The 25,190-nt window shown below is 42.4% G+C and overlaps 1 protein-coding gene across 1 annotated transcript in view; it reads left to right on the top strand.

The window, feature by feature from the left end:
* Positions 1-2,549: 2,549 nt before the first annotated feature.
* The window catches only part of thada (THADA armadillo repeat containing), a 94,366-nt gene continuing 71,725 nt past the window's right edge, over positions 2,550-25,190 (top strand). Inside the window, exons 1-22 of the mRNA XM_041947015.1 lie at positions 2,550-2,600; positions 3,144-3,225; positions 3,419-3,528; positions 3,652-3,782; positions 4,676-4,824; positions 4,952-4,984; positions 5,090-5,138; positions 5,604-5,797; positions 6,354-6,448; positions 7,063-7,286; positions 7,508-8,232; positions 8,470-8,624; positions 8,727-8,882; positions 9,079-9,186; positions 9,285-9,408; positions 9,860-10,005; positions 10,220-10,448; positions 10,547-10,682; positions 10,870-11,006; positions 11,759-11,905; positions 12,835-12,995; positions 20,829-20,938. Of these exons, the coding sequence (XP_041802949.1) occupies positions 3,153-3,225; positions 3,419-3,528; positions 3,652-3,782; positions 4,676-4,824; positions 4,952-4,984; positions 5,090-5,138; positions 5,604-5,797; positions 6,354-6,448; positions 7,063-7,286; positions 7,508-8,232; positions 8,470-8,624; positions 8,727-8,882; positions 9,079-9,186; positions 9,285-9,408; positions 9,860-10,005; positions 10,220-10,448; positions 10,547-10,682; positions 10,870-11,006; positions 11,759-11,905; positions 12,835-12,995; positions 20,829-20,938 (3,392 nt within the window). The 5' untranslated portion in view covers positions 2,550-2,600; positions 3,144-3,152. The remainder of the gene's footprint in view (positions 2,601-3,143; positions 3,226-3,418; positions 3,529-3,651; positions 3,783-4,675; positions 4,825-4,951; positions 4,985-5,089; positions 5,139-5,603; positions 5,798-6,353; positions 6,449-7,062; positions 7,287-7,507; positions 8,233-8,469; positions 8,625-8,726; positions 8,883-9,078; positions 9,187-9,284; positions 9,409-9,859; positions 10,006-10,219; positions 10,449-10,546; positions 10,683-10,869; positions 11,007-11,758; positions 11,906-12,834; positions 12,996-20,828; positions 20,939-25,190) is intronic.

Genomic DNA, 25,190 nt, shown 5'->3' with positions numbered 1-25,190 from the left:
TTGTTGTTGTGCAGATGTTTTGCCACCAGCCAGCACCTGAAATATTCCAGGGTCAAACCCAATTGGACCAGTGTGGGCAGTGGGCGTACTTCGCTTAGCCAAACAGAAAAACACCACCGTTGCTCCAAAACACCTCGACGGTTAGGGATGGACTTGCATCATGTTTTCCAGTGCTATTGTAGGAAAACAGGCGGTAAAAACAGACAGAGAGAACGAGAGAGAGACAGACAGACAGAGAGAGAGAGAGAGACAGATGAGGATCTCTGATGGAGCAGAGCAGCAGCAGCAGGAAGAAGATAGAAAGCCTGGGTTTCTCTTCCAAGTAATAACCTCTCATTACCAGCCTGGCCCCCGCACAAAGAGACTGCAAACATGTGTGGAGGAAGGCCATAAACTGGTTTCCACTGGCTTATTTCTGTTGCCTGTTTGCTGTGGTAAACACTGACGAAGGCAAGCATAAAAAAAAAGAAAAGAAAAGAAAAAGAAGGAAAAAAAGAGGTCTCATCTCACAAAACAAATCAACACAGATAACGGCAATGACTTTAATATGACATATTGGATGTGGGTCATTCCTACAAATGTATATATAAAACTATATATATGACACTGGATTGCTGTAAATCATATTGTTAAGAGCAGGGTTTACACTGACAAGCCTAATTAAGTTTTATTGTGAATTCTCTGTGAGACCACCCTCTCTCACCGTCTCACAGTAGCATTTGTAGTTGAGGTTTTAACTGAATGAGGCCTTTCACTTACACTAACGAAAATCATAATACTGTTCTTATTACACTACTTATAGTGTCTTAGTTATAGTTTATGGAGGGTGCAGGAACAACACCTTTCAGTTTCTCTACTAAGAAGTTAATTAACTCAAATTCTCTTGTAAAGTGCACTTTGTGGAATTTAATAAGATCCTTTGAGAATATTAGTCAGTTTTCAACAATTGAGGACATTTTTCTGCACACTCGTCTATTTCCTCTCATACAGGCGACATTCCGCAGTGATGATAAAAGGATGTGGTCGGTGGAAAGCATTAAAGGCTGTTTAACCCCTGAACCCTGACTCTGGGTTTCTTTTTGTCTCTTTCTTTCTGACTTCCTGTCGAGTAAAGTCAGCGTAAAGGGACCGCCGAGCGTCCCCGTGTTTTGGTCTGGACTGGTGATGTAGTGAGCCATTCAAAGCTGTGAGAGCTCCATTACTCTCTGTTTAAAATGACTGAGTTACAGTTTGTGGAGATAATCCACTTCTCACAGGAAAATAAACTAATGAACTAACCGTTGAGGTAACAGTTTTTTCAAGGTGTTTTTATACCACTGAAGGAATTTACCCAAATACTTTCTGTACTGATACAGACTCACAGTGAGCCAATCTGAAGCACAAATGTGACTTTAAAAGGTGCGTGGTCCTTTAAATTGGATTTAAGAGAGTATAACACATCATTGTTCATTTATGTTCATTTCCTGTGATGTCACATGAATATTTTGACACTTCATTTAGGCTACAAAGGGCATATTAAATGTTGGGGCTGTAACTCTGAATAGGAAGCTGAATGTTAGACTAGCAAGCCAGAGACACAAAGAGTACTTTCTATGCCTCTATACAGTGAGTTTATGAGTAAGGGCAAACTATACAGACTACTCTATTCACATCCATGACAGCCCTCATCTAAATCATCACTTTCACATCACTGTTCGGCCAAATAGCGGCCAACTGAGAGGCTGATAGACAGCAAGGGCCCAGTGGCGCTTTGTCTCACATGTGAATGAAAACACCTTTTGAATCATTCTTACCATGTAAAGACCTTTAGCCAAAACTGTGTCAATTACACAGACAACACTCCGACTTCTGCTATTTAATTGAATTTTCATCAAAGTTTCTCGACTTACCCTTGAGGATATTTGATGGATAGAAACTAAAGGAGGGCCTTCACGCCATGCCGAGTAGAGCGCCTACACATTTCATGTTACTCCTGAGGAGAAAGTCCTAATTGATGAGTAAAAACGGTGAATTTCCCTCTTTCCTAAAGGATTTCATTCCAGCTCTCAGGCAAAAGTTAGAGACGGGTTGGCTCTAGAGGGTGTGGTTTCGCACAACACGGCCAATCACGTATTCGGTAGGCGTTTCTCTGTGCTGCGTTACCTCGAGGTCTGTGTGTGATTGACGGATAGTGTACACCAATAAGAAGCCGGAGCGCCCTCGTCTGTGGGCGGTCTGCAACAATTTGTCGGAAGTGACGTATCACATGTGCAGCATGGACCATCGGTGTGTCAAGTGTACGAGAACAACACAGGAAAATGAATAAGTGTGACGGTAAGTCGATTTCTATAACATGCATGTAAATCAGTAATTTTTTTTCAGCACACATTTCACACAAAAACACTTTATTTCATTCATGAAATTATATAAAGAATTAAAATATAAACATGAAGTAGATACGAGTGGCATTTTATTCCATTATTGGCCTTGGTGTTTCAAGTTTTTTTTTATTCTGAAAAATAAATACAGGAAGTAAAAGCTTCCTATACGCTAGCTTGACACCAGGTACAGCTACCAGCTGAAGCAGAGGAGCTGAAAGTAAACCACATGCTGAACTGAGGGTGAATGCTACTCATATTTAACGTTTACATTATTTGGGTGTTTGGCTCTTTGTGAAGGTATCGCTGTTTTATTATTTCTGTATTTGCTCTGACTGTCTCGACTTTTAATTTTGGACGTAGAGTTAGTGCCAACCAGACAGCTAGCAAGTTGGCTAACATCAGTCCTAGCTGCAGGACTTTTAGTCAAGGTAAAGCGAAATATGGAGAAACCGACTGAAGTATGGAAGTAAAGTTAAGCTACCGTGTGTGTGTGTGTGTGTGTTTGTTTGTGTGTGTGTGTGTGTGTGTGTGTGTGTGTGTGTGTGTGTGTGTGTGTGAGAGAGAGAGAGAGGTCTAGAGGGTGGCATGAAGAAAGAAAACTGCTAATTTGCAAATACCAAGCAATTATTTTATGCAAAGGGACTACTAAAGAGTTGAAGATTCAGGTTTACAGTTTGTATTCCCTACGACACAGCCATGTTGCAGAATTTTATAAGATTTTAGCCTAGCACTCATACAATCAATCATAAAAATGATTTATCTGTTGGTGTGCTCCTCACACAGGCCAGAGTCATGGTGGTGAAGAAGAAGACGGCCAAAGTAGAGGCTGTGGTTTTGGACAAGGAGAAACTGCACAAGCTGATAGGTAATGTGGCCAAACTACTGATGATCAAACCAACTATAGTTATTAAAAAATCAGAGACCTGTAATTAATCCTGCTGGTGCTCCCCAAAATATATTGCATGCCAATTACAGCACAGAGCACTCTCAGTCCAGATGTGTATTAGTACATTATATATATCATAGTATTGCATGTTAAGGTGTGCGATCTTTCCTAGCGTCCCTCTCTGTGGATGGAGGAGAGGATGGAGTCAGGCAGCTTGCCCACACCCTGCAGTCCTGTTTGGCGCTGACTGAACCAGTGCAGCAGATCCAGCTGGTTAAAAAGGTTGTTTTTCTAATAATAGTATTATAATGCGTTTACTATATATGCATCATGTTTTCATTATTTAACAAGCTATGTGAAGGGCTGCCATACTGAATGTGACATTGTGTGTCCATACCACACCAGGCAGGGTCCCAGCTGGAGACACTGAGCGAGGAGCAGCCTGATGGAGCTCTTCTTGAGGCTTGTCTACATACTCTGTCTCTGGTCTACACCTCCCTGCAGGCCAAGAATCCCCTACGACGAGCCATTGCCAGGTACATAGCTAAGTTTGAGTATTCTTGTGAGGGACGTTTTTCAGCACAGATTTTATTTTGCCTACAAATGGCAAACAATAAGAGTTGATCACTCTGTGATTGAAATAAATCCTAGAATCTAAATCCAGTGTAAAACCATGTTAGTGTGAATTGTCATGACCTGGCATTAAAACCAAGACAAAAGTGAGAGAGAAAAACATGTAGATAGCCAGAGGACTTACACTTTTCTTAGGTCAAAAACTATTCAGAAAACTACCACTTTCCAACATTGTTTTAAACTCCAGTGTTATTGGATTGTCTTCAATTTGGTGGTGAGCTGATTGAATCCTTACTAACTGGCCGTCATCAGAATATTGATTAATAGTTCATTATCCTTCTGTTTTTACAGTGATGCAGTGAGACACACTACCAGCAGCTTCTGACTGACTGACAGTCCTCTGGACTCCTACGTCTAATTTAGGAGCTACTTTTAGCACTGAAAGTCACTGTGAATTACTCTTAAACCAAAAACTTAGAAGTCCTAAAATTAGGACTGACAACCCTTATTTTAAGTAGTTTCTCCTGGGGCAGCTGAGCTGGTCGTCCACTAATCAGAAGGTGGTTCGATCCCCGGCTCCTCCAGTCTGCATGTCTGCCCAAGTGTCCTTGGGCAAGATACACAATCCCAGAATGCTCCAGATGCTCTGTCATCAGTGTGTGAGTGTGTGTGGTGCTGTGAATGGGTGAATGTGGGATGTGTTGTGAAGTGCTTTGAGTGGTCAAAGCAGACTAAAGTGCAATATAAATGCAGTCCATGTACCAAATGAAGTCTATCTAACTCTGCCAGTTAGGAGCTACTTTTAGCCTCATGATGGTCCCCGATAAATAACATGTCTCTGTGTTGCTTTCCTCAGTGCCTTAGGTTCAGTACCAGCCTGGCTGCAAGAGCGCACACTAAACAGTTTGTCTGCCTGCTTGTCCGACTGTCTGTCCCATCCAACTTCACACCAATATCCACACATCGTAGACACCATCACTGCCTGTCTGGATGGCTTCACTCTTGGTGAGCTGGTTGTTTTCTTTGCTCTTAAAGCCGATTTATTCTACTTTAGATCAGTACAGATATCAAACAAATCTTATTTCCTGTTATTAAGGTCAATAACTACCTTTCCAAAATTCTTTATCTCCAGGTGAAAGATGTATCAACAAACTGCTGCCTGAAGGTCAGTGTCCAATTTATTATTATAGTGAATAGTTAAAAAAACGTAAGGAGAGGAATGTCTCAGTTTTGGAAAGGCCTCTTATTGCCTCTCTTCTCCACTATGTAGTGTTGCAGTTCCTTCACAATGGATTGACTGAATACCTTCACCAGAACAGGTATAGAGGCCTATTCTGTATTCCATATTTCTGCCCATTCATATCTGTTCGTAGATTTAATCTCACCATTTAACTTTGTCTCAGAATCACACAGTGAAAGTGAATTTCTCTTATTCTTGCCATGATGTACGTATAGATAGATAGATAGATAGATAGATAGATAGATAATTTATTAATCTCCAAGAGAAATTTACAGTTCCAGCAGCTCAAAGGGTGGCTGCTAGAGAGGCTGCCACTCGCGCCGGCGCCGGATGGAATTCATACTTGCATTCATATTCATTACTTGCATTAGAGAGCTATTTATTATTAAATATAAGTAGCTGGTTATAGCTGTTGTATCTTAATCTCTAGAGTGTGTGAAGTGATGCTGTCTATGTTAATGTTGATGCATGAGAGATGTTGGTTTGACACTATGTAGCTTGTCCTTGATCAGTTAGTCTTTGTCGCCCCCTGCTGTTATCCAAGTGGTCTAGCAGGACGTCACATCGCCCAGGCCCAGCTGATGCAGTCCTGTTTGGCTGCAGTTAAGACCTCCATGTTGGTGATCCAGAGATCCCAGGAGACGATCAGCACTGCCCTGCAGGCTGAACAGAATCACTGCAAGCTGGAAGACACACTGGGCAGCCTCCTGGGCTGCTACATACACATCCTCACTGATGGTAAGAAACAGGACTCCTAAATGTAGAAACAAAAACTAACTGAAAAATGTTTTCAGTTTGTTTGTTTTTTGGTAAAAGGAAAGGCTCTCAGGCTTTTGCAGCATTTCGAAGATGCTGAAGTTTAGTGAGAATATATCAGATTTCATGTTTCTCTTCGACCACTGATCTTTAGCATATACAGACCGATTGTATGTCTATATATTCAGTGGAAATGTCACTGTGATCATTATAAAGAAGTCTTATATGTTACTCTCTTTAATAGCTGTGTACTTTTGGAAATATTTCCAGAGGAATTGAAGATTACAAAGATTTTTGACTGATACTGATTATGTTCGGTAACAATAAATTTGTTCAGCAGCTTCACAGAAGCAGGTGGAGTGCAGTTCATTGCTCAGTAGAGTCTCAATTGTAGTTTTCCATAAACTTTTCAAACTCCTGATTGCTCCAGAGTTTTGATTGAGGGCAATTTATTGTCTTAAATAAGAAACCACAAACACCTTTGTGTTCATACTTCCCTCTCACTTCTTTCCGCCTCTGCTCCGTTTCCCATTTCTAGAAGAGTTCATCCAGTCCGTCCAGAGTACAGCCGGCATGGCTGTAGTGTTACTGATCAGGTCTGTCATGGGTTGTGGAGATGAAGTTGCTTCGGTGGTGAGTTGAGAATTAAGAATTCAGGATTGTTCACATTATGCCTACATTTGTGAGAATATTTACCTGCATTCTAATGACATTTACTTGTAAAGTAATAACCTTGGAAATAAATATCTTTAATATTTAAAGAATATAAATAAACAATACATATGCATTCATATTACATGAAAACAGTGGCAGAATGTTTATTTACTAATGAAAGTTTTTAAGAGCATCACCTCAAAATGAATGTGCTGGAAAATTCATATTAAGCTGTTGTATTCCCTGAATACATTATTGATTATTCTGCAAGTTATTTTCTCACTTGTTCAACCAATCAATCATTTAGTTGTATAAAATGTCTAAACAGAAGTTGTAGAAAAATGGCACACGACTTCCCAAAGTAAAGCCATTACAGTTTGGAACTAGTGAATACTTTTTGAACATCATTATACAATTATTATATATAAAAATATGTAGCAAGTAGAAATATTTTAAACTGATGTAAATTCTTTCTTCTAGTTTCAAATGGACATTTAACATAAATACTACACTAAAATGTACTATAAGAAATACATTTAAAACCTGTAGTTACTCTGGAAGTGCTCTTGGTCATTCTTGCCTTTGTGTGTCAGGTGTGCAGTTTGCTGCATAGTTCCGTGCAGGGTTTGGACTCAGCCCCTGAGTGGCTAAAGCAGAGGTGTGAGGGTCTGTGTAGCAGTGGTCGCCCGCCGGGTGTCGCTCTGTACCTCTGTCATGGGGCTCTGGCCATGTTAAGCTGGAAGGGCGCTCTCGCAGGGCCACAGTGGGAACGGTTGCTGCTGTTGGTCCCAAACATGCTGCTGGATCTCGATGCCAGGTAGGTCTGATCCCCATTGAGGACTTATTTCTCTAGTTTGTAATCTTTTCATCATTGAAGAGGAAACGCAATTAAATAACTAGTCTCAAAAATCATTTAAAACAAAGAATTTGGTGCTTTAGTGATTTAAACCAGTAACGTTAAATGTAAATCTCTAAAAAATTCAAATGGAGTTTTTCTGAAAAGTAAACAGCATGTCTGCTTTTTTGTCTTTGCTGTAGTATAAAGGAGTCCAGTACAGCCATGGTGGTGGCTCGGGTGTTGACCCTGTGGAGTGGTGCTGCCCTGGACTGCCTGCAGGGGGATGGGCAGCCCTGCCCTCCCTGCCTCCCACAGTCCCTCAGAGGAGGTTCAGAGCTACAGAGACGCTTGCTGGAGCACATCTACTCCCACTGGGAGCACCCATTGGACGGGGTCCGCCACCAAACCCGCTCTCTGTTTCGCAACCTCCTCCTCCTTCATCATCACACCAACCCCTCCACCTCTGACCCAACCATGGACCCTTACATCACAGAACTCACCCACAGCCTACTAGGACTGGAATGGCATATGAGAGGGAAGTACGGCTCCTTGGGCTGCCTCGTGGAGCTCTACGGGGCAGGGTACCTGCTTGATATCCAGCCCCAGCTGCCTTCATGTCTCCTGGGCCTGATGGGTGACCAGACCCTGGCTCCTTATGCCAGCGACCTCCTGGAGAGGCTGTTTGTCAGCCACAAGGCACAGCTGGCCAGTGAGGCTGCTGCAGCAGACAAGACGACCACAGAGGACTGGATGGACTGTTGGCACCAGACGTGGGTAACCCCTCTGCTACAGGTTCTGTGCCGTGCCAGACTGGACCAGACCACGTACATCCTGGACTATTTCCTGCCCAAGCTGCTACGCTGCAGCCCCTCCAGTCTGGCACACATGGTGCAGGCCTTGCAGGACACACCGCCATGCAGCACGGGTAAAAGCACAAACACACAGATGTCTGTACATGAAAACACATTTAGATCCCATATATCTACAGGTGTTTTCTTTCTTTCCTTCGTTACTCCCGATATATCAGCTGCATGTTTAATGTCTCTCCTTCACAAAGGCATGTGTAATGATTGAAGCAAAAACCTCTTTCCACTCTCCACTTTTTTTTTTCATGGTAGTTGAAGGTAAATTTCAAACCTTTTTGTTTTTCTATCTCCGGTAGGTCCTTCTGGCAGCAGGGGTGCACTGGGAGCCCTCATGACTTGCCTGCGGGCAGCCAGGGCCCAGGGTGTTGTTCCATCCTCAGAGGAGGGTCTGTGGGGAGGACTGGTGCCCCTCTGCCTTCTCCAACAAGCCCTAGTACACAAACATGATCAAGTGAGTATGTCTGTAAGTTATGTGTCTGTAAAGTATTTTTATCTTTTCATACATTTTATGCAGTTTTTAACTTAATTAATGTTATTAAATCCCCCCGCCCAGGTGAGGATGGATGCTTTGGGCTTAGTGTGTGAGAGCCACCGCAGCACTGAAGTTCTGACCTCGCAGGAAATGGATCTGATCCGCCACTTCCTGCTGCCAAATCTTAACAGTCAGTCGCCAGGTGTCAGACAGCAGACAGTCAGCCTGCTGAAGAAGGTCAGCCATCAACTCACGTTTTCTTCTGCATTCAAAAATGTTTTTTCATGGATTTCATTTTCTCACTGAATTTGAAATGTGAAGGTGGTGACCTACAGTCAGCTGGCGGGCTGGGAGTGGTTTACACTAGGGAGTTTGAGTTAATGATCAAATCAAACCTGTCACTTAGTGAAGCTTGAAATCCTCTACTGTGCAGTTGCTTTGCAGAATGAAGGACAGCACTCTGCTGCTGCAGAAGAGACTGATCCAGGAGCGAGACCAGGAGCAGAGAGGCAGAGACCAGCACACACTTCATCTGTACAAGGTACCGTATACACACACAGCAATGCAGAGGCCTACCTGAGTCTTTTTGTTTGCTAAAAGTGAACCTAAAGGTTTGTTGTGTGTTTGAATCTGTTGTAGGAGTTCCTGCGCTGGCTGTGTGTGAGGCTGCTGGAGGTTTTGCTGCCCGGAGCTTCCTTCTCTAAATGCCTTATGTCCCTCCACCTGCTGTGTCTGCTGGGCCAGCTGTTCACCTTCAGCACAGGTACACTCACTGCACATCATCAGCAGCCATGTATGACTCGCAGAACGTCACAAAACTTCACAGCTGTGTGAAAATGCCCCCACTGTTAGTAACTGTATCTGACAACACCACGCCAGACAATTGAGATTCATCCTCCTGGTCATACAGTATGTAGAGTCATATAAATGGGACAGAAGAAGAAGTTCACCAAAGAGTTCAGAGAAGTTCAGTGCTTTTCTCAAGGACACCTCAGTGATGATGCTTGGCAGATTTCATTGCAGTACCAGTGGCCAGCTCACAGATCTGAAAGCATCTCTCTGTTGGTGCCTGAACCAGCAGTCTATCCATTCCCGGCCAGCCTCTTTGCTTTGATGCCAGCCTGCCGCTCCAGCTGGCTCAGCGTATGCTCTACCTCTTGTCACTCACCGTCCCCTCCTGTATTTCCTCACCTTTACTTCTGTGTTTTCCTCAGGGCCCGATGTCTTTGCCCTTGGTGAAGTTGTGACCTCTGCCCATGCTCAGAGTGTCCTCTACTGTGTTGCCAGCAACTTCCTGGAAGTCAAACAACTGGCTTCATCGTTACTACGGCAACTGCCACCATCAGCTGTGGGACTACAGGTTGATATAAGGACCAAGCTCAGTCACTACATTGAAAATATCCTACTAACCTTAACTTAAAAAAGGCTTTCTTGACTTTGTCAAAATCATTTCTTTTGTGTGTGTTGACACTGGTTTTATAACACTGTCACTGTATTTGAAGCACAATCAAAAACTTGTGGAGTTGTATTTTCAAGATGTTTTACTGATCTCACATTGGTCTTTATGATGTCAGGTCCGAGAGCGGATGCGTTGTGTCCTTCAGGCTGCTCTGGATCTCAGTACCAGCACCAAGCCTTTTGACAGCGTTTCAGCAGCCCACCTCCTCAACCTGCTGCTCTATCAGCCGGACCTGATCCAGGCTCTGCTGCTCTGTGCGCAGGAGCAGGGCCTCGATTTCCAGCCTCCCTCCCCACCGTCCCAGCCTTCTGAGACAGTCATTTTAGAGCTCAACACACTGGCTGGTAAGCTTCACATGCGTAGCCCTAATAAACGAATGTACTGTATGTGTGTTGGCACTGTGTGTTAAATGTAAGGATTTTATTGTTCCCTTTGTCCCCAGTGGTTCAGTTCTTGCTGCACTCTCTGCAGTTGGAGGTGTCGAGAGCCGAGTCATCTCTCTTGCAGGCAGCTGCTTCCTTTCCTCTCTATGGCAGAGCCCACTGCATCACTGCTGTGCTGCAGCATCTAAACACTGAGTGAGCTCATGAGTCACGACACGTACACATCTTAACTGACTTTGGATTTGGATCTGTGGCTTTGCTGTTGGCGGTGGGAGAAAGCTCTCAATACGTTCCCTGAGTACAATATCATGCATTTGAAGAGTAAATTCACACATGACGTTAGTCATATGCTCATTTGTTAAATATATGTTTGTTTGTTCAGGAGTTTGAGCCAGACTGAGCAGTGGAGATATCTGGTGTCAGAGCTCATTGCTGTGTGCTACAGGATGTCTGATGTGGTCTCCCCTGTAGTCCAGAGCTCCTCCCCAGAAGGCCTCATCCCCATGGACACCGACTCAGGTGATCTCATTTCTCAGTCGGAGCTCAATTAATGGGCCTTAGGCAAGAACCTCATACTTTATTCTGTGAGGTTCTACCTATGTTCCAAGTCAGATGCATCAAATTGTTTTTAACTGTGCAAGCTTTTTGTAAATTGCCTCCTTGAGCTTGATGAATGCAACCAGTTCATGAGAAGGTTAGATCTGATCATTAGCATGATCATCGCACTCTAATAGCTATAAAGGGGACCGGTCTGTTCCATTTGTTGGTAAGTTTTAGTCACAGAGAAGCGATATGAAAAGAGTAGAACGAAGATGTTCACACTGCAGAGTCATGCCAGAATATGGCAGCAAAGTGTAATCCCTTAATGTTGCTTTATTTTAAGTAAATATTATATTTTAAGAAAAAATATGCCCAAGTACAGTATATGTTTGATAAGAACAGTGACAATGCAAGGGTCTCACTGAGTGGTGAAATCCTAGATTACAGTGGATCACTCTGTATTTTTAGGCAGTGAAAGACAGAGAATTTAATTCTCCATGGAGTTTAGGGAAATGATATGGTAACAAAATGAAAAATACTAAAAATAGATTGTAAAATACATGGTACATTTTTTTCACACTAAAAGCACTTCCTGCAGGTTATATTCCATTAATTATCAACATGGAGAAATATTTAGAGAGAGTTTTTAGGTAAGAACTACACTTATAGTTGATAGAAATGTACATGGAGAAAATATTGAGAATATGACTTTCTCGTGCATGCTCGAACAGAGGCGTCAGCAGGTCTGCAGAGGATCCTGCAGGAGATTCAGCCCAGAGACACCAATGACTTCTTCACAAGTGCCAGAGAGCTGGATACACACCACGGAGACGATCACACACAGACCCAGACCACACACACACCATCATTGGACACAGGTGAGTTAGACATCATTATGTTGATGCCGTTCAACATTACACAGACATAAATTTTTCTGTGTCTCATTAGTCTAAACAATCCAGCATAACACTTGTTCAGATGTATTCAAATTGTGAGGTGCTCCTCCACAAGGGGACGTTAGGTGTCTGCTAGTGTTCTAAAAACAACAGGAAGTTACTTTTATGGATGCAATTAAGGTATTAAAAAGCCTTAGCGCCTGATTTGAACGATTTGTTTTGAAAATGGTACTCCTTCTAGTCATAACTCAGTCACATCTGAACCAGACATGATACCTATGCATCTTGTTAAGTTTACTTTCTGATGTGCATCACAAATAAACATCCATAAATCTGCATGGAAATCATATCAATTCTATTTTATAGAAGAGGATGCCCCCTACGTACGTAGAGCATGATTATCCTCTAAACAAGACACACATTAATAATCATAAGAGTGCCAAATGCTTTTTTTAGTGTTGCACTGTCAATATTTACTGAGGCTCAGAATGTCCCATCAGCTGGAGTTTAAGTCCTGGAACACTGACACTCTGTATGGCCACAGGTACTCACTAGTACTGCACTAGTTCTACACTAGTGCAGTACTAGTGTTGTCGTGAAGGGGGCAGTGTTTGACCTTATTTTTGTGTGGTGCATTTACACAGTACACAGTCCAGTACCTCGAGGAATCTTATTAAATGATTACGTAAACCACTGTTACTGCACACTGGTAAGGAAAATGAAGTGTGTTTGCACAACATAAATAACAAATGCAGGGACATTATGTGACCTGGGTCTTCTTTTGGTTTCCGATGAATACAAAGCTTTGATGTACTTATTAAACAAATCAGTCTTTGTTGTAAAGTGAAATTGATGAAACTTTTCCCATGTCACTTTTTTCATGTTTGTGTGTGTATGTGTGTTGGCTCCAGGCGGTGAGGGCTACAGGGTGACAGCCCAGATGGTGCTGGTATGTTGCTGGCGGAGCATGAAGGAAGTGGCCATGCTGCTTGGACAGCTGTGTCAGAGCCTGCCGCTGCACTACACCAATGACAACTTGCACACACACTCTGGGCTCATCACAGAAGCGCAGGTGAGATCCTGATGTATTAAACACACTCACACAAGTCTCCTCATTTTCTGCTGCTGCTGTCTTGTATACCGTAACACCTTGCCTGCTTTGAAGCAGGTTGGTTTCAGTTTTTGAGCTTGTTGTATCCTTTTGACCAGTCAGTGTGGACCAACCAGTGCCATTTCCAGTGTTATGTTTATGATGCAGTTTATTAATTACATATTTACTTTATAATGGAATGAAAAAATAATTGATTGCCAGTCCAAAACCCCAGCTATACATCAATAAGTTGTATCCTAGCTGTTGATGAGGCCAGTTAAACAATACTGCAAGTCTGGTAATGTTCTATATTTTTTCCAATAATCTCTGTGCCATAGAGCTCCAGTGTTGTCCAGCAACTAGTCAAACACATCAATGAGCCACACTGTTGACATTCACACACACACACACACACACACACACACACACACACACACACACACACACACACACACACTCACTTATTGGCACAGGTAGCTTCAGGCCAAACATGTTACTGGCCTATACCAATAAGGATGTTCTGGTCTGCTCATTAGTATCAGTACTGATAATGGCCTTATTAATCAGACTTTGTTTTGGCCAGATCTGATTGATCCACTTTAAATCCAGTTTCTTCATCACTGTTGGCACATTATGATATGTGATAGTGATGTGGCACATTAAGAGCTCATTGGTAGCTTTGCACATCTGACAGACTACAGACATCTGCTGCCACTACTCAACTCTGTATTGTCACTATATTTACTGCTTTGAAGTCTCAATGTGGGAATCGGATGGCTAACAAGGCTAACCAGTGTATAACAGCTGAGCTGTGGTATTATGCTGCTGAGAACACAGGCCAGCTCCCACACCTCGATCACATCGGGACTTGCTGCTGTGATACAGTGATGATCACCTGAAAATACAACTGCCAGATCCTAATGTGGATGCTAACTCTGTCTCAGCTTAGATCTAGTAAGCTATTTACATCCAAACACAAACCATCAATGTATTCAATGTAAAAAGGTGTCATTTTCTTCACTGTACTGTGTACATACAGTAGTGGGGAATAATGTGAATGTGTGTGTGTGTCTGTGTGTGTTTGTGACCCCACGCTGGGAGGCTCTTCAATTAGCATCCGCCCTCGTTAGTGCCGCGCTTTCATTTGAGGCCCGACCCTGCTGGTTTAACGGCCGCGACGCCCTCCCTTTCCACTGCATTCTTTCCAAATCACTTCCACCACCAGCAGGAAAACACTGAACGCTGCAAACAACACACTCCCACACACACACACACACACACACACACACACACACACACACTCATACGTAGACTGACACAGACAAACTCACACTGGAATAGTTGTCTGAGTGGTTCAGCATGTGAACATCCATAATAACAAGGGTACCAGACATAGGCTGCGTTTGTCTGTGTAGGGGGTAAAGTGTGTGTGTGTGTGTGTGTGTGTGTGTGTGTGTGTGTATGTGTGTATCTGTTTGTGTGTTGACCATGCATGTACACTCCTAAGGAAGAAAGTAGGAAGTGTCATACTGTACCGTGTGCTGAATGTGTGTTTTTGTTTGTGTGATGTTTTTTACAGTTTGACAAGCAGGAATATATTTAATCCACATATGCTATTTGTTGGCAACTGTTGTTTATTTCCTGTTCTTTTTTCTTGTATATCCATTCCTCCAGTTTTAGAACTTTTCACTGCTCTGCTCTCATTTTGAGAAAACTGACACTGGCTTAAAGTCACAATGGTTTATGAACACAAATGACCATGTGTACGAGCTGGCAAGTAAGCACTGTTGTACTGTTTACACAATTAGCCGTGTGTACCATTGCAGTAAATATTGGATGTTGGGTTAAGTTTGCTTGAACCATTCCTGTAAGTGTTAGGCTCAGGTTTGATTTTAAAAGTTTTGATTGGGCTCGTCAGTTTGGTCTTAAAACGTCTTGTTTGGCTTCCAGACGCTGGCAGATTATATGTTATATAGCATAAGAGCCAAATTGTATTAAAGGAACAGTTCAACATTTTGTAAAGTTTGCTTAGAGGAGAGGTTCAGCACAACTCTCATATCTGTACGGTAAACATAAAGCTAAGAGAAACAGTTGGTTTTCTTATTTTAGCTCATTTAGATTGTTAATTGGCGAGCTTTAGAGGTACTGGTAGGCGGTTTTACCTTTGGACAGATCCAAGCAAGCATCTGTCTCCAGTGTCTATGCTAAGGTAACTGGCTGCTATGCTCATATTTAGCATACAAACATGAGCGTAGAATTGAGCCTTTTTTCCTGTAACAAAGCAAATTGTTGTCCTAAAAATGTGAAACTACATTGTTACTTATCCGATGTTGCTGACAGATCATTCAGAACCAGTATAGCTCGGATGCTAGCAGGTAACATTGAAGCGTTTGATATTAAGCCTTATAACACAGCCAGGATCATCTTAACTATCACTACAGAAATGGACTCGATAATGATGTCAGTGTCCCGAAGAGATAATTGATGATGATGTCATGTTTCCATGTTGTCCACATTGGTCACTATGGTGATGGGCCTCATTACATAACCGGTGATTTAACAAAATCGAGGACCACGTGGACAAGAGGAAAATCTGAAACACTGTCTTCACTGCATTGCTTTTTCTTTTTCATTTGCTCGTCATCAGTTCCACACTGTGTGTGTGTGTGTGTGTGTGTGTGTGTGTGTGTGTGTGTGTGTGTGTTAGCTTTAACACTCAGTGGGGTGATTCCAATAGTATTTGGAAAGTTAGGTCTGGCTAAGTCTTTGCGGGCATAGTCATTCTGCCCTACCGCAGCGATGACATGCATGGGCATGTGTGTGCGTGCGTGCGTGTGTGTGCGTGCGTGTGTGCGTGCATGTGTGTGTGTGTGTGCGTGTGTGTGTGTGAGACTAAAACACATCTCTTTCCAAGATGGGTGTGAGCTCAACACCTCCTGCGGTCCTTAGCCAGCATCCTGTGTTACATCCTTGTTGGCCTGGCAACACTGCAGATGTTTCTGTCACTGGGTGGTACCATGACAACAGCCATAGTTCTGGATGGACATTGGTGGTAATGGTTTAATTTTGTTCTTTTTTCATTACTTTTCTGTCAATTATCAGTTACTGCAATATTTTCAGCAAAGATGACACATTGCGATTCAAACTTTTTCTTGATTGGTGGAGAAAGGGAGGCGCAGCATCTTGACATCCTCACAGGACAATACGAGTTTTTGTATGTGTGTGAGCACACTCCGACTGTATAAATGTGACAGACCACCAAAGTCGCTGGTCAGCTGCAGTTTGACAGCTCTGGTGTTTATTGGCATAGCTTTGCCTGGATCGGTTGGAGCCTTGGTTACACAGAGGAGACAGACCATTTGTTTGGCTGCTCTAAAGCAACGGGAGAAACATACACACAACCGCAAGCACACACACACACACACACACACACAGACTGCTATTAACACAATAGGAATGCTTTGTCCAACACTGCTCTATATTTGCTCTCTAGTGCACAATGTTTTTACACCATTTTGTTTGAGTGTCAGAATTCTATGACTCCGTATGACCCCAAGAATCATTATACAAAAGTGCCCTCAAAAGTCATGATAAAAAGCCACGGTGCCACCATCACTGTCATATACTCAATAAATATGACTTTAAATAAAACTTTGAAAATCTGCTGAAGCATTCAAATGTCTGTTTACCTTTCAAAATGATTCATAATGCAGCAGCTCCCCCCTAAATATGCTACACTGAAAAGTCAACAAGAACAACAAGATCTGTCACAAGGGGGTGAGTGTGGTGTACCCCAACGCTAAACTGTATTTGGGAAGTCATCATTTTCTTGTATTGCTATGACCCAATGGAATTCTCTGCCGGCAGACGTCATTTCATGTAAAAGTCCCCACGTTTTTCCACATCGTGCCAAGCGTTGGCTACTGTCGACTCAAGAGCACACACACTTTTAAATTGTGTGTGTGCGTGTGTGTGCACGTGCGTGTGTGTGTTGGGAGGCATTCTGTTTTGTTCTGTCGAATCTGCTTTTATGTCTCTATTTATCTCTCCTATATATTGTACCTCTGCCTTGCTCTACGATTTTATTAGTAATTTTTCTTGTATGTATTATTCCATCAACCAGCCCAGGGACTACAGGTGGAAATTAGCAAGTTGCTATAACCTGGCACAATGCATATTCTCTTGTTGTACAGGATTAATGTCTTATTGTGTGCTGTCCCTGTTGAAATAAATAAATTACATTACAAGTATTGCCCTCCTAGTCTGACAAATGTCATTACTTTGTTTATGAAACAAGGGAGTAAAGTCACACAGTAGTATTAGGTGATCATAGGATACTTAGCTGATTCACGTGGAGGAAAAATAAGGAAAATGACAGAAAACATAAGAATAAAACAGTGTTCACTCATTTCCACTCCACACTGGTGATAAAAATGTCCGTGTGTCTTCTCATCATGTAGTGCTTATCCTGCGTCCCTGTGTGGTTTATCAACAAGTCTAACTTCTGTTCATGTCATTGATAGTTCAGGTGAATATCAGACAAACCATTAAGTCTGCAGGAGGAGGTCTACAGATGGGTAGGGTTGGTTTGGTTCATATCATACTGACATTTAGAAGATAAAACACAATATGTCTGTTTTACAACAGAAATCTTGACTTTGACAGGTGTTGCTTAAAACATTAACTGCGTCTGTGTTCTATTCAAGTGTCCTCAGCAGCTGAATGGAGTCTTTGATTTTATTAGCTACACCTGTGCTTTTCCCTCAGTGAAAAAGACCGGTGACAGAACATGATGGAGAAATGCATAAATACCCTCTGGGGGCTTTTCTGCAGAGAAAATGTATCACATGATAAAAATATGAAAATGCAGTATATGCCTATAATTATATGGTATATCCTGATATAGTTTCCTCATTTTCCTGAAGACTTGAACAGCATTTAGTCATGGGTCCTTAGATCCATGAAGGGTACCGTAACCCTCTTTCATCAAAGCCTTGTTATTGCTGGTAGTAGTTATAGTCAAGTCTTACTTGTAGTTAAAATACATGTATCTTGACTTAATTAGCTGTAATTATATCTAATATCACACATATCAACGTATTTACCTGATACTGAACGAAGTCCAGAATAACATTTGTTTATTGTGTTTTAGTCAAAGAATCTGTATTATTACTTTATGGCTTTCTATCGTCTGCACCATTTATAAACCAGAACTTCACAATTCTTCATGTAGATTGCTGCAACAACAACAACAAACATTATCAGAGGGCTGTCTAACCTCGGCCTCAGGGGAGAAGTTGGCTATTTGGGTCACTGTCACGGTCTCGAGCCATACATGTAATTAGACTTGGGAAACTTCCCTCTCCGCATGGAAGTTTTTCTGGGAAACGGGCACGTTTGCAAACAGGAAGTTGACGTCTAAATAAAGTCCCCCCCATACCCTTCCACGCCCCTCGCAGGAAGCTTGCTCGGCCCTTTTAAACAGTTACACAGACGGGAACCTTCGGGAGGGAAGCTTTAAATAGGCGAAGCCACGGCCCGGCTCGGCCCAGCTCAGCACCGCAGCGGTCTGGGCCTCGGCAGCCACGGGCCATCTAACAGTGACTGTCGCTGCCATTTTTACCCCGGTGAGGTCAGGCCTGTCCTGAGAGTCTACTCTGGCCACCAATGTGATAAGTCACTGGGCTTGGTACTGCTGTGGTTTACTCAGTCCATACTTTGGTGTTTAAGTTAGTCCACTTTCGGTCTGCAGGGTCAGTTGAGTTTATTGGTCAGTCATGTGGCCAAAAACAGGCTGGCCAAGCCCGACATTTTTGGAACATTTATTCTTTTTGTCATATTTCATTTTCCACATATTTTTCATTCATTCATTTTTTTCTGTTTCAGCACATTCTCCTGCAGTTTTCGTCTTATAAACCTGTTTTCAGGCATCATTCGGTGACATCAGGGCTCGTCGCTGAAGGTTACAGCGACTGGCGTGCTCCCGGTTCATCTGCGGGTCTGCGTCTGTGTTAGTTTAGATGTTGTGTCTAACCCTACATCCCCTAAGGGGCCGTTGGGATTTTTTCTCCCCCTTCCACACAGGGTGTTTTTACATCAGGGCCTTGCCACCCCTCCCTGTGCCCTCCATGCCACCCCTGACTAAGTCGAGGCCTGGCCGCCTCTGTGGTGGCGGTGATACCACAGCCTTAATGACAGGGCACTGGAGCTCTGCGTCCGCCTCGCCCTGCCGCCTCACCTGCAACACACTCACCAGTTTACACACTGCCACAGCACTCAGTTGTGTGTGTTGTGTGTATGTGTATAGTTAGAATAATGTTGCTAACACTATTACTAACTGGATGGTTTTACTGACAGTGGCCATTATGTGGATGTCTCAGCGTCCTTATTTGAACACACTTGTCACGCTACTGACATGCCGCTCTCACGCTTGACATGCTCGACGCTCACTGGCTGAAAGCTAAGTGGTGTCTCTAAAACAAGAGTGTAACCTGTGTTAAAGCCTAACTTTGCTGGCCAAATAGAGAAAAGGCTAAAGCGGGATTAGATAATGCAGTTCAACATTTGATTGACCATGAGTAGAATTATGTCATTTGCGGGGGTGGGGCTGGGTGGGGGATAATTGTTCTGGCTTTGTATTGAGTTTATACCATGCACTTAGATGTAATTGCTTGACTTAACATAATGATTCACGCACTAACACAAAGAACAAAGTTTACAAGAGTGGTTTCATTTCGATCTTAGTGCTTTCTGTTTTGTTTTCATTGCACCAGTAGAAGTATTCCCCCTACAACTATTGGTCGTGGCTTTTTAGGTGATCGTTTTGCATCCACAAAGTCGGTGAAAAGTGCTCTCTTTATGAGGATGTGCACCATTAGACTGAACTCAGTACGCAGGAGCTTCTGTGCTTTGACACATTACCGAATAAATTCCAAACTTTGTCATTTGTATGTGATGATGATGATGACAGGTCATGATGCTTAACACAGAGTCATTGAAATGTTTCCGCTCATATCAAAAGTTATGCAGAAATGAATGTCAGCGTCAGCTCTTTTTCCCTCGCGTTGTTCAGTATATAAATTGAAATTGAAGACAGACCTTTGGCTCTGGGAAAATGTGATGAGAATTATGTCGCTATTTTATTTATTATTTATTAATTAATAAATTTAAAAAATCAACCAGGAAATCAATCTTGAAAGTTATCATCAGTGGCAGCTTTATTATAGTATAATATAATAATATAATATAATATAAATCATTGATACTAGAGCTCTGACGGGCTCTAATACATGTAATAAAGTCAATACAATACAATTCTATAACAGTGTTTAGAAATTGTCATCCAGTCTTTGTTAGATTAATACAGTCAATGTAATCATCCAGGACTCTACATGTTTCACCCCAGATGTTCAAAGTGACCCCTCCATGGTCATACTTTGTGTCCTCTGTGGTAAGACACTTAGAAAATTTCCAAATGTTATAACTTGAGTTGGCACTCTTGACTGTTAAACCTATTCTGATCATCATGAGACTGAAAACTGCTGTTGTTTAGGTGTGCGGGACAACATGTCGCCCTGCTGCCTCTTTGTTCTGTCTGGACTGATGCTCTGCTCACTGCCTGCACTGTTAACATGTTCAGATAGCGTGCAGTTATGTTATTTTCATGCCGTGTAACTGGACACATCCATTTCTGCTGGAGGGTAAAGCAGGAGGCTTTAAAGTCATGCACACACACACACACACACACCCATACAGTCAGTATTGTTCCTGTTATAGTTCACTTGCTGACTCCCTCTGTGGCTCTCTCTGTTACAGGTGGAGGGAGTAGGCCTGTACTTCCGTCAGCAGCTCCTGCAGTCCCGTCATCGTGGCGCCTTTGAACTGGCTTATGTGGGCTTTGTACGCCTCACCGACATGCTGTGCAGGTGTGTGTGTTCACGTTCAGGGCAAAGGGCTGAAAGGTAATACTTCTTAATGGCTGTGGGCACTGACTCCCATCATGACACCAAGTGTCAGTGTGCTTTGTAATTACCAAGCAGGCAGGTCATCTCAGTGTCACTCTTCAGGTGTAATGTACTTGATTATATCAAGAGGGGTGTTATTCTCCATCTGGAGTCCTCTGGACGGCCAACAGAGATGCGTTGGCTTGAAAAAAGTGAACCTGCTGATAACGGAGACAATATCAACTCACAATGCAATACATCAGTTAAAATGTTTCTTATTGAAAGGGACATAAATTAAAGGCACATTTCAACATTTTGGGAAATAAACTTTTTTCTTTCTGAGATGTGAGATGAGGAGATTGATCAATCTCATGTCTTTGTTTGGATCAGAGCTGGAGTCGGGATTTGGGTGGCTTAGTTCACCTTAGGATAAAGACTCTAGGGCTAGCAGACTATGTCCAAAGTGAACAAATACACTTGCCAACAACTCTGAAGTTCACTAATTAGCATGTATCTTGTTTTAATAACATGTACACAATCAGAGATGTAAAAACCATTTGTGATTTTATGGGGATTTTTATGTTGGGACTATTAACAGACAGGTTAACCTCCTGCAAACCACTTCTGTGCAGTATCTTCAGATTGAGTTTGGGTTGCCAGATATGTTAAGGAACACAAGTTTTGGTAGAGAAACGGCCTGATTCTGTCCAGAAGGGACAAAATCCACCCACATAATCCCTGATACAACCACAGTCTTTCCACGTCTTTGTATGTATTTAACAAATTAGATATCTTCATTTTGCTAAGCTAAGCTACTGGCTTCTGGCTGGAGCTTCATGCTTATTGTGCAGGCATGAGGTTGATGTTGATCATCATCACCATCTTTTGGTTTTTCGTTTAAATACCAGTCTTTTAATTTTAAGATTTGAACTAATTATGCTAATACTTATATTTTCATGTGGTGAGATTTGTTGTGTTTTCTTTCATTTCAAGTGTCCTTTTTCAAGGGTCAATTTTACATCTAATCTTATCTAATTTAGTACATTATCATTTGCTACAGGATCTATTTCCAGTGAAAAGCCCATTTGAGTATTGTGTCACTTGATTACATCAAAGAGAAAATGAATGTGAAAATTTAGTAAGTTATTAACAATTGCTCAACTTCAAAAAAAAAAAAAAAAAAAAGAAATCAGCCCTAGAGGCTTGGTTTCATATTTTAAAGCTGCTCATGCACTCTCATTGCTCACTGAACTGTACTACAGCGCAGACTGATGGGGCCTCTGTGGCGACATGCTGCCAGGGGCAACATTAAACGTGGCTCGAGTCTCACACAACTCTACACTCCCCATCATCTGTGCTATTCATGGAAATAATCCTACTATTATCCTCCTGAGGGCAAGGAGAAAAAAAACCCAATCTTCTAATTCTGAACGACATGAAAGAATTTCTCACTTTCTCGCACCTCTCTGTTTTCCTCAATGGCGGGTTGTGGAAGATGTCTTCAGCCCCGCGGCAGGTGACAAACCACAAAACCGTCGCAGCAGCGTTGCCTTTGAACCGCCCAGCGCTGAGCAGTTAAAACAAAACTCACTTGTTTTGTTCTTGTACAGAAACCAGTCTTGCAGTGTGTTGTGTAATGAGGGCGACATTCTCGTGGTTGCGTGTAGGAGTACTGGGAGTGTGTGTGTGTTCTGCTCGGGGCATGTGTGGATGTGAGTATGTGTTTTCAGGGGGGGGAGAGCAGTGTGTGGATGGTATGCAGGCCGTGTGCTGGGTTATGGGGTGTTGATTGCGGGGTGCTTAACCGCGGCCTTTTGATGCTCTGCCTTGGGATCTGGCGCTGGTGTGTTCCACTGTGTTTGCACTCTCTCGCTGTGTCTCAATATCTTTCTCTTCATTCTTTGCCATTTTCTCTTTCTTTTGCTTTTTCCATCTTCTCTTCACTTTCTGTTTTTTGTCTCTCCTTAACTGAGTTCACTTGTTAGACATGTGCATTTATATCTGCAGTTGTTCATGGCGGTGCTTCCCAACCTTTTTGACAGACCTGTCAGATGAACTCAAGTACCCCTTCACCAACACCACCTGCTATTAACTATTAATGGCACTGAGGTGGATTTTTCTAGCAATTTAACTGTCAATGTTTAGATTGCTGTTGATTAGGTTTGCATCCTTTTAACTATTTAACTGTTACAACCCTTTATTTTAGCTAACTTTATTGTAGCGAGCAGTTTTCAACTTCTCTGCTTGTTTACTGACTAGTTCTCACACATGCTTAATCACAGCACATAGTGTTCAGGTTTATACTCAATATGTGATTATTATTATTGTTATTATTTATTTCTACTTGCCCTTTTTCTCACTGCATGTGTTTGTCAGTGAAGATGGGTGTGTGTGGTGTGTTAAAGTGCACTGGAGTGTGTGTGTGTGTGTGTGTGTGCGTGTGTGTGTGTGTGTGTGTGTGTGCAGCAGCGCCGTGCCCTCACTCTTGTCAGGAAGTGGGGACTTAGGGAAACTATGAGGGGAACTATGAAGGAAACTATGGGTGGAACCCAGATGCAGACACAACAGGGAACATAGACTAACACGCAACACCGGGAACGAACACACATGTACACAAGACACAATGGAGCTGGGGACAAGACTAAGGCAACACAACACTCACTAACACACAAGGCAAGACTATGGACAATACAATAAAAGGGAAAACTCAATCAGGACAAGAACACAGACAAACCAAGGAATACGCTAGATTCAAATTAAATGAATTTATTAACACAAAGCTAACTCAACAAAACCCAAATCTCTGGGAAAACACAAGAACTAACTTGGAACAAGACAACTTAGGACACTGACGAGACTAGCAACTGATGTTAACATAAAACATGGCACGACTAAGACAATGCAAGAGACACACATACATGAACATGGCACAATGACAACACTACGGTTACAAAACTAGCAAACCAAAAACGCTCCTGAAGGAGGAAAACTCAAAGGGCTATGAAACGGAGGAATAGGAATCTAAATAACAAAAGAGAACAGAAAATCGCTCTTAAACGAGGAGAATAAATCGGCTATGCTATAACTATGACGAGAAAACCGAAACCAAATATAACGTTACCAACAAATATCACTATGGAAGGAACAGGGCATGGAAAACTGATGAGTAATGACTAATGACTAAACTAATGAGAGAAACACAGACAACACTAAAGACAGGGACCCTACATAAATCAAGACAAGATCAAAGACAAGAAAAAGGCAAAAAAAAACTTATTAGAACTGTGGACAATAAAAGACAAAGATGATACAAGGAACAACTCAGACCTGAACAGAAACACGGGCATCAACAAAGGAAACGCAACAAGAAACACTTACACGAAACATGACAAACACTTACTAAGGGACTATGGCTTGAACTATGACTGTGAGAACGTAGACAGCAAGGTTACACAGACAACACTAAAGAAACATGCATACTCAGACTATAAGAACAACAAGAGACAATGACAAAACTAGAACCAAACTTACATGGAACACGATGCGGACATGACAAGGAATCACACGACAAACACTTACTATGGGTGCTAAAGCAAGGGCAATAACTGTGGCAAGGGGACAAGGTAAGGTAACGCTGACGACGACCCGACAAGGACAAAGGGGAAGACACGGACTTAAATACACTAGGGAGGAACACTAATGAGACACAAGTGAAACACATCAGACAATCACACAGGAGGGAAAACACAGGAAGTAAAGTAACACAAAGACACATGACATGAACCTTCAAAATAAAACAGGAAGTAACCAAAACCAGGCAAAGACAGGACACAATGGGAAACTTAACCAATGTTCAAACACAATGTGGCAAGACCATACAAAAACTCTTACATAAAATGTGGCATGACTAAGGACTAAGACATTAAGAATACACAGAGTAGAACACAGAAATGAACATGAACAAAGAAGACACTAAACAAAACCCGGCGTGCATGGCACGGGTCATGACAGAACCCCCCCCTTAAGGGACAGCTCCCAGATGTCCCTACATGAAACCAAAAGAGTCCAAAAAGTTCAAGTCAAGCAGGGTGGGTGGAGGGGGATCCGGGGGAGGGACTTAAAGTCCAAGCTAAGGCATAGTTCAAAGAGTTCAAAAGTCCAACTTGGGCAAGGTGGGTGGAGGGGAAACTCAGAGTCCAGGTTAACATAAAGTCCAAAAGTCCACTTTGGGCAG

The sequence above is a fragment of the Chelmon rostratus genome, chromosome 11, assembly GCF_017976325.1.
Source record: "Chelmon rostratus isolate fCheRos1 chromosome 11, fCheRos1.pri, whole genome shotgun sequence".
NCBI lineage: Eukaryota > Metazoa > Chordata > Actinopteri > Chaetodontiformes > Chaetodontidae > Chelmon > Chelmon rostratus.
This window is presented reverse-complemented; position numbering and strand designations above follow the sequence as displayed.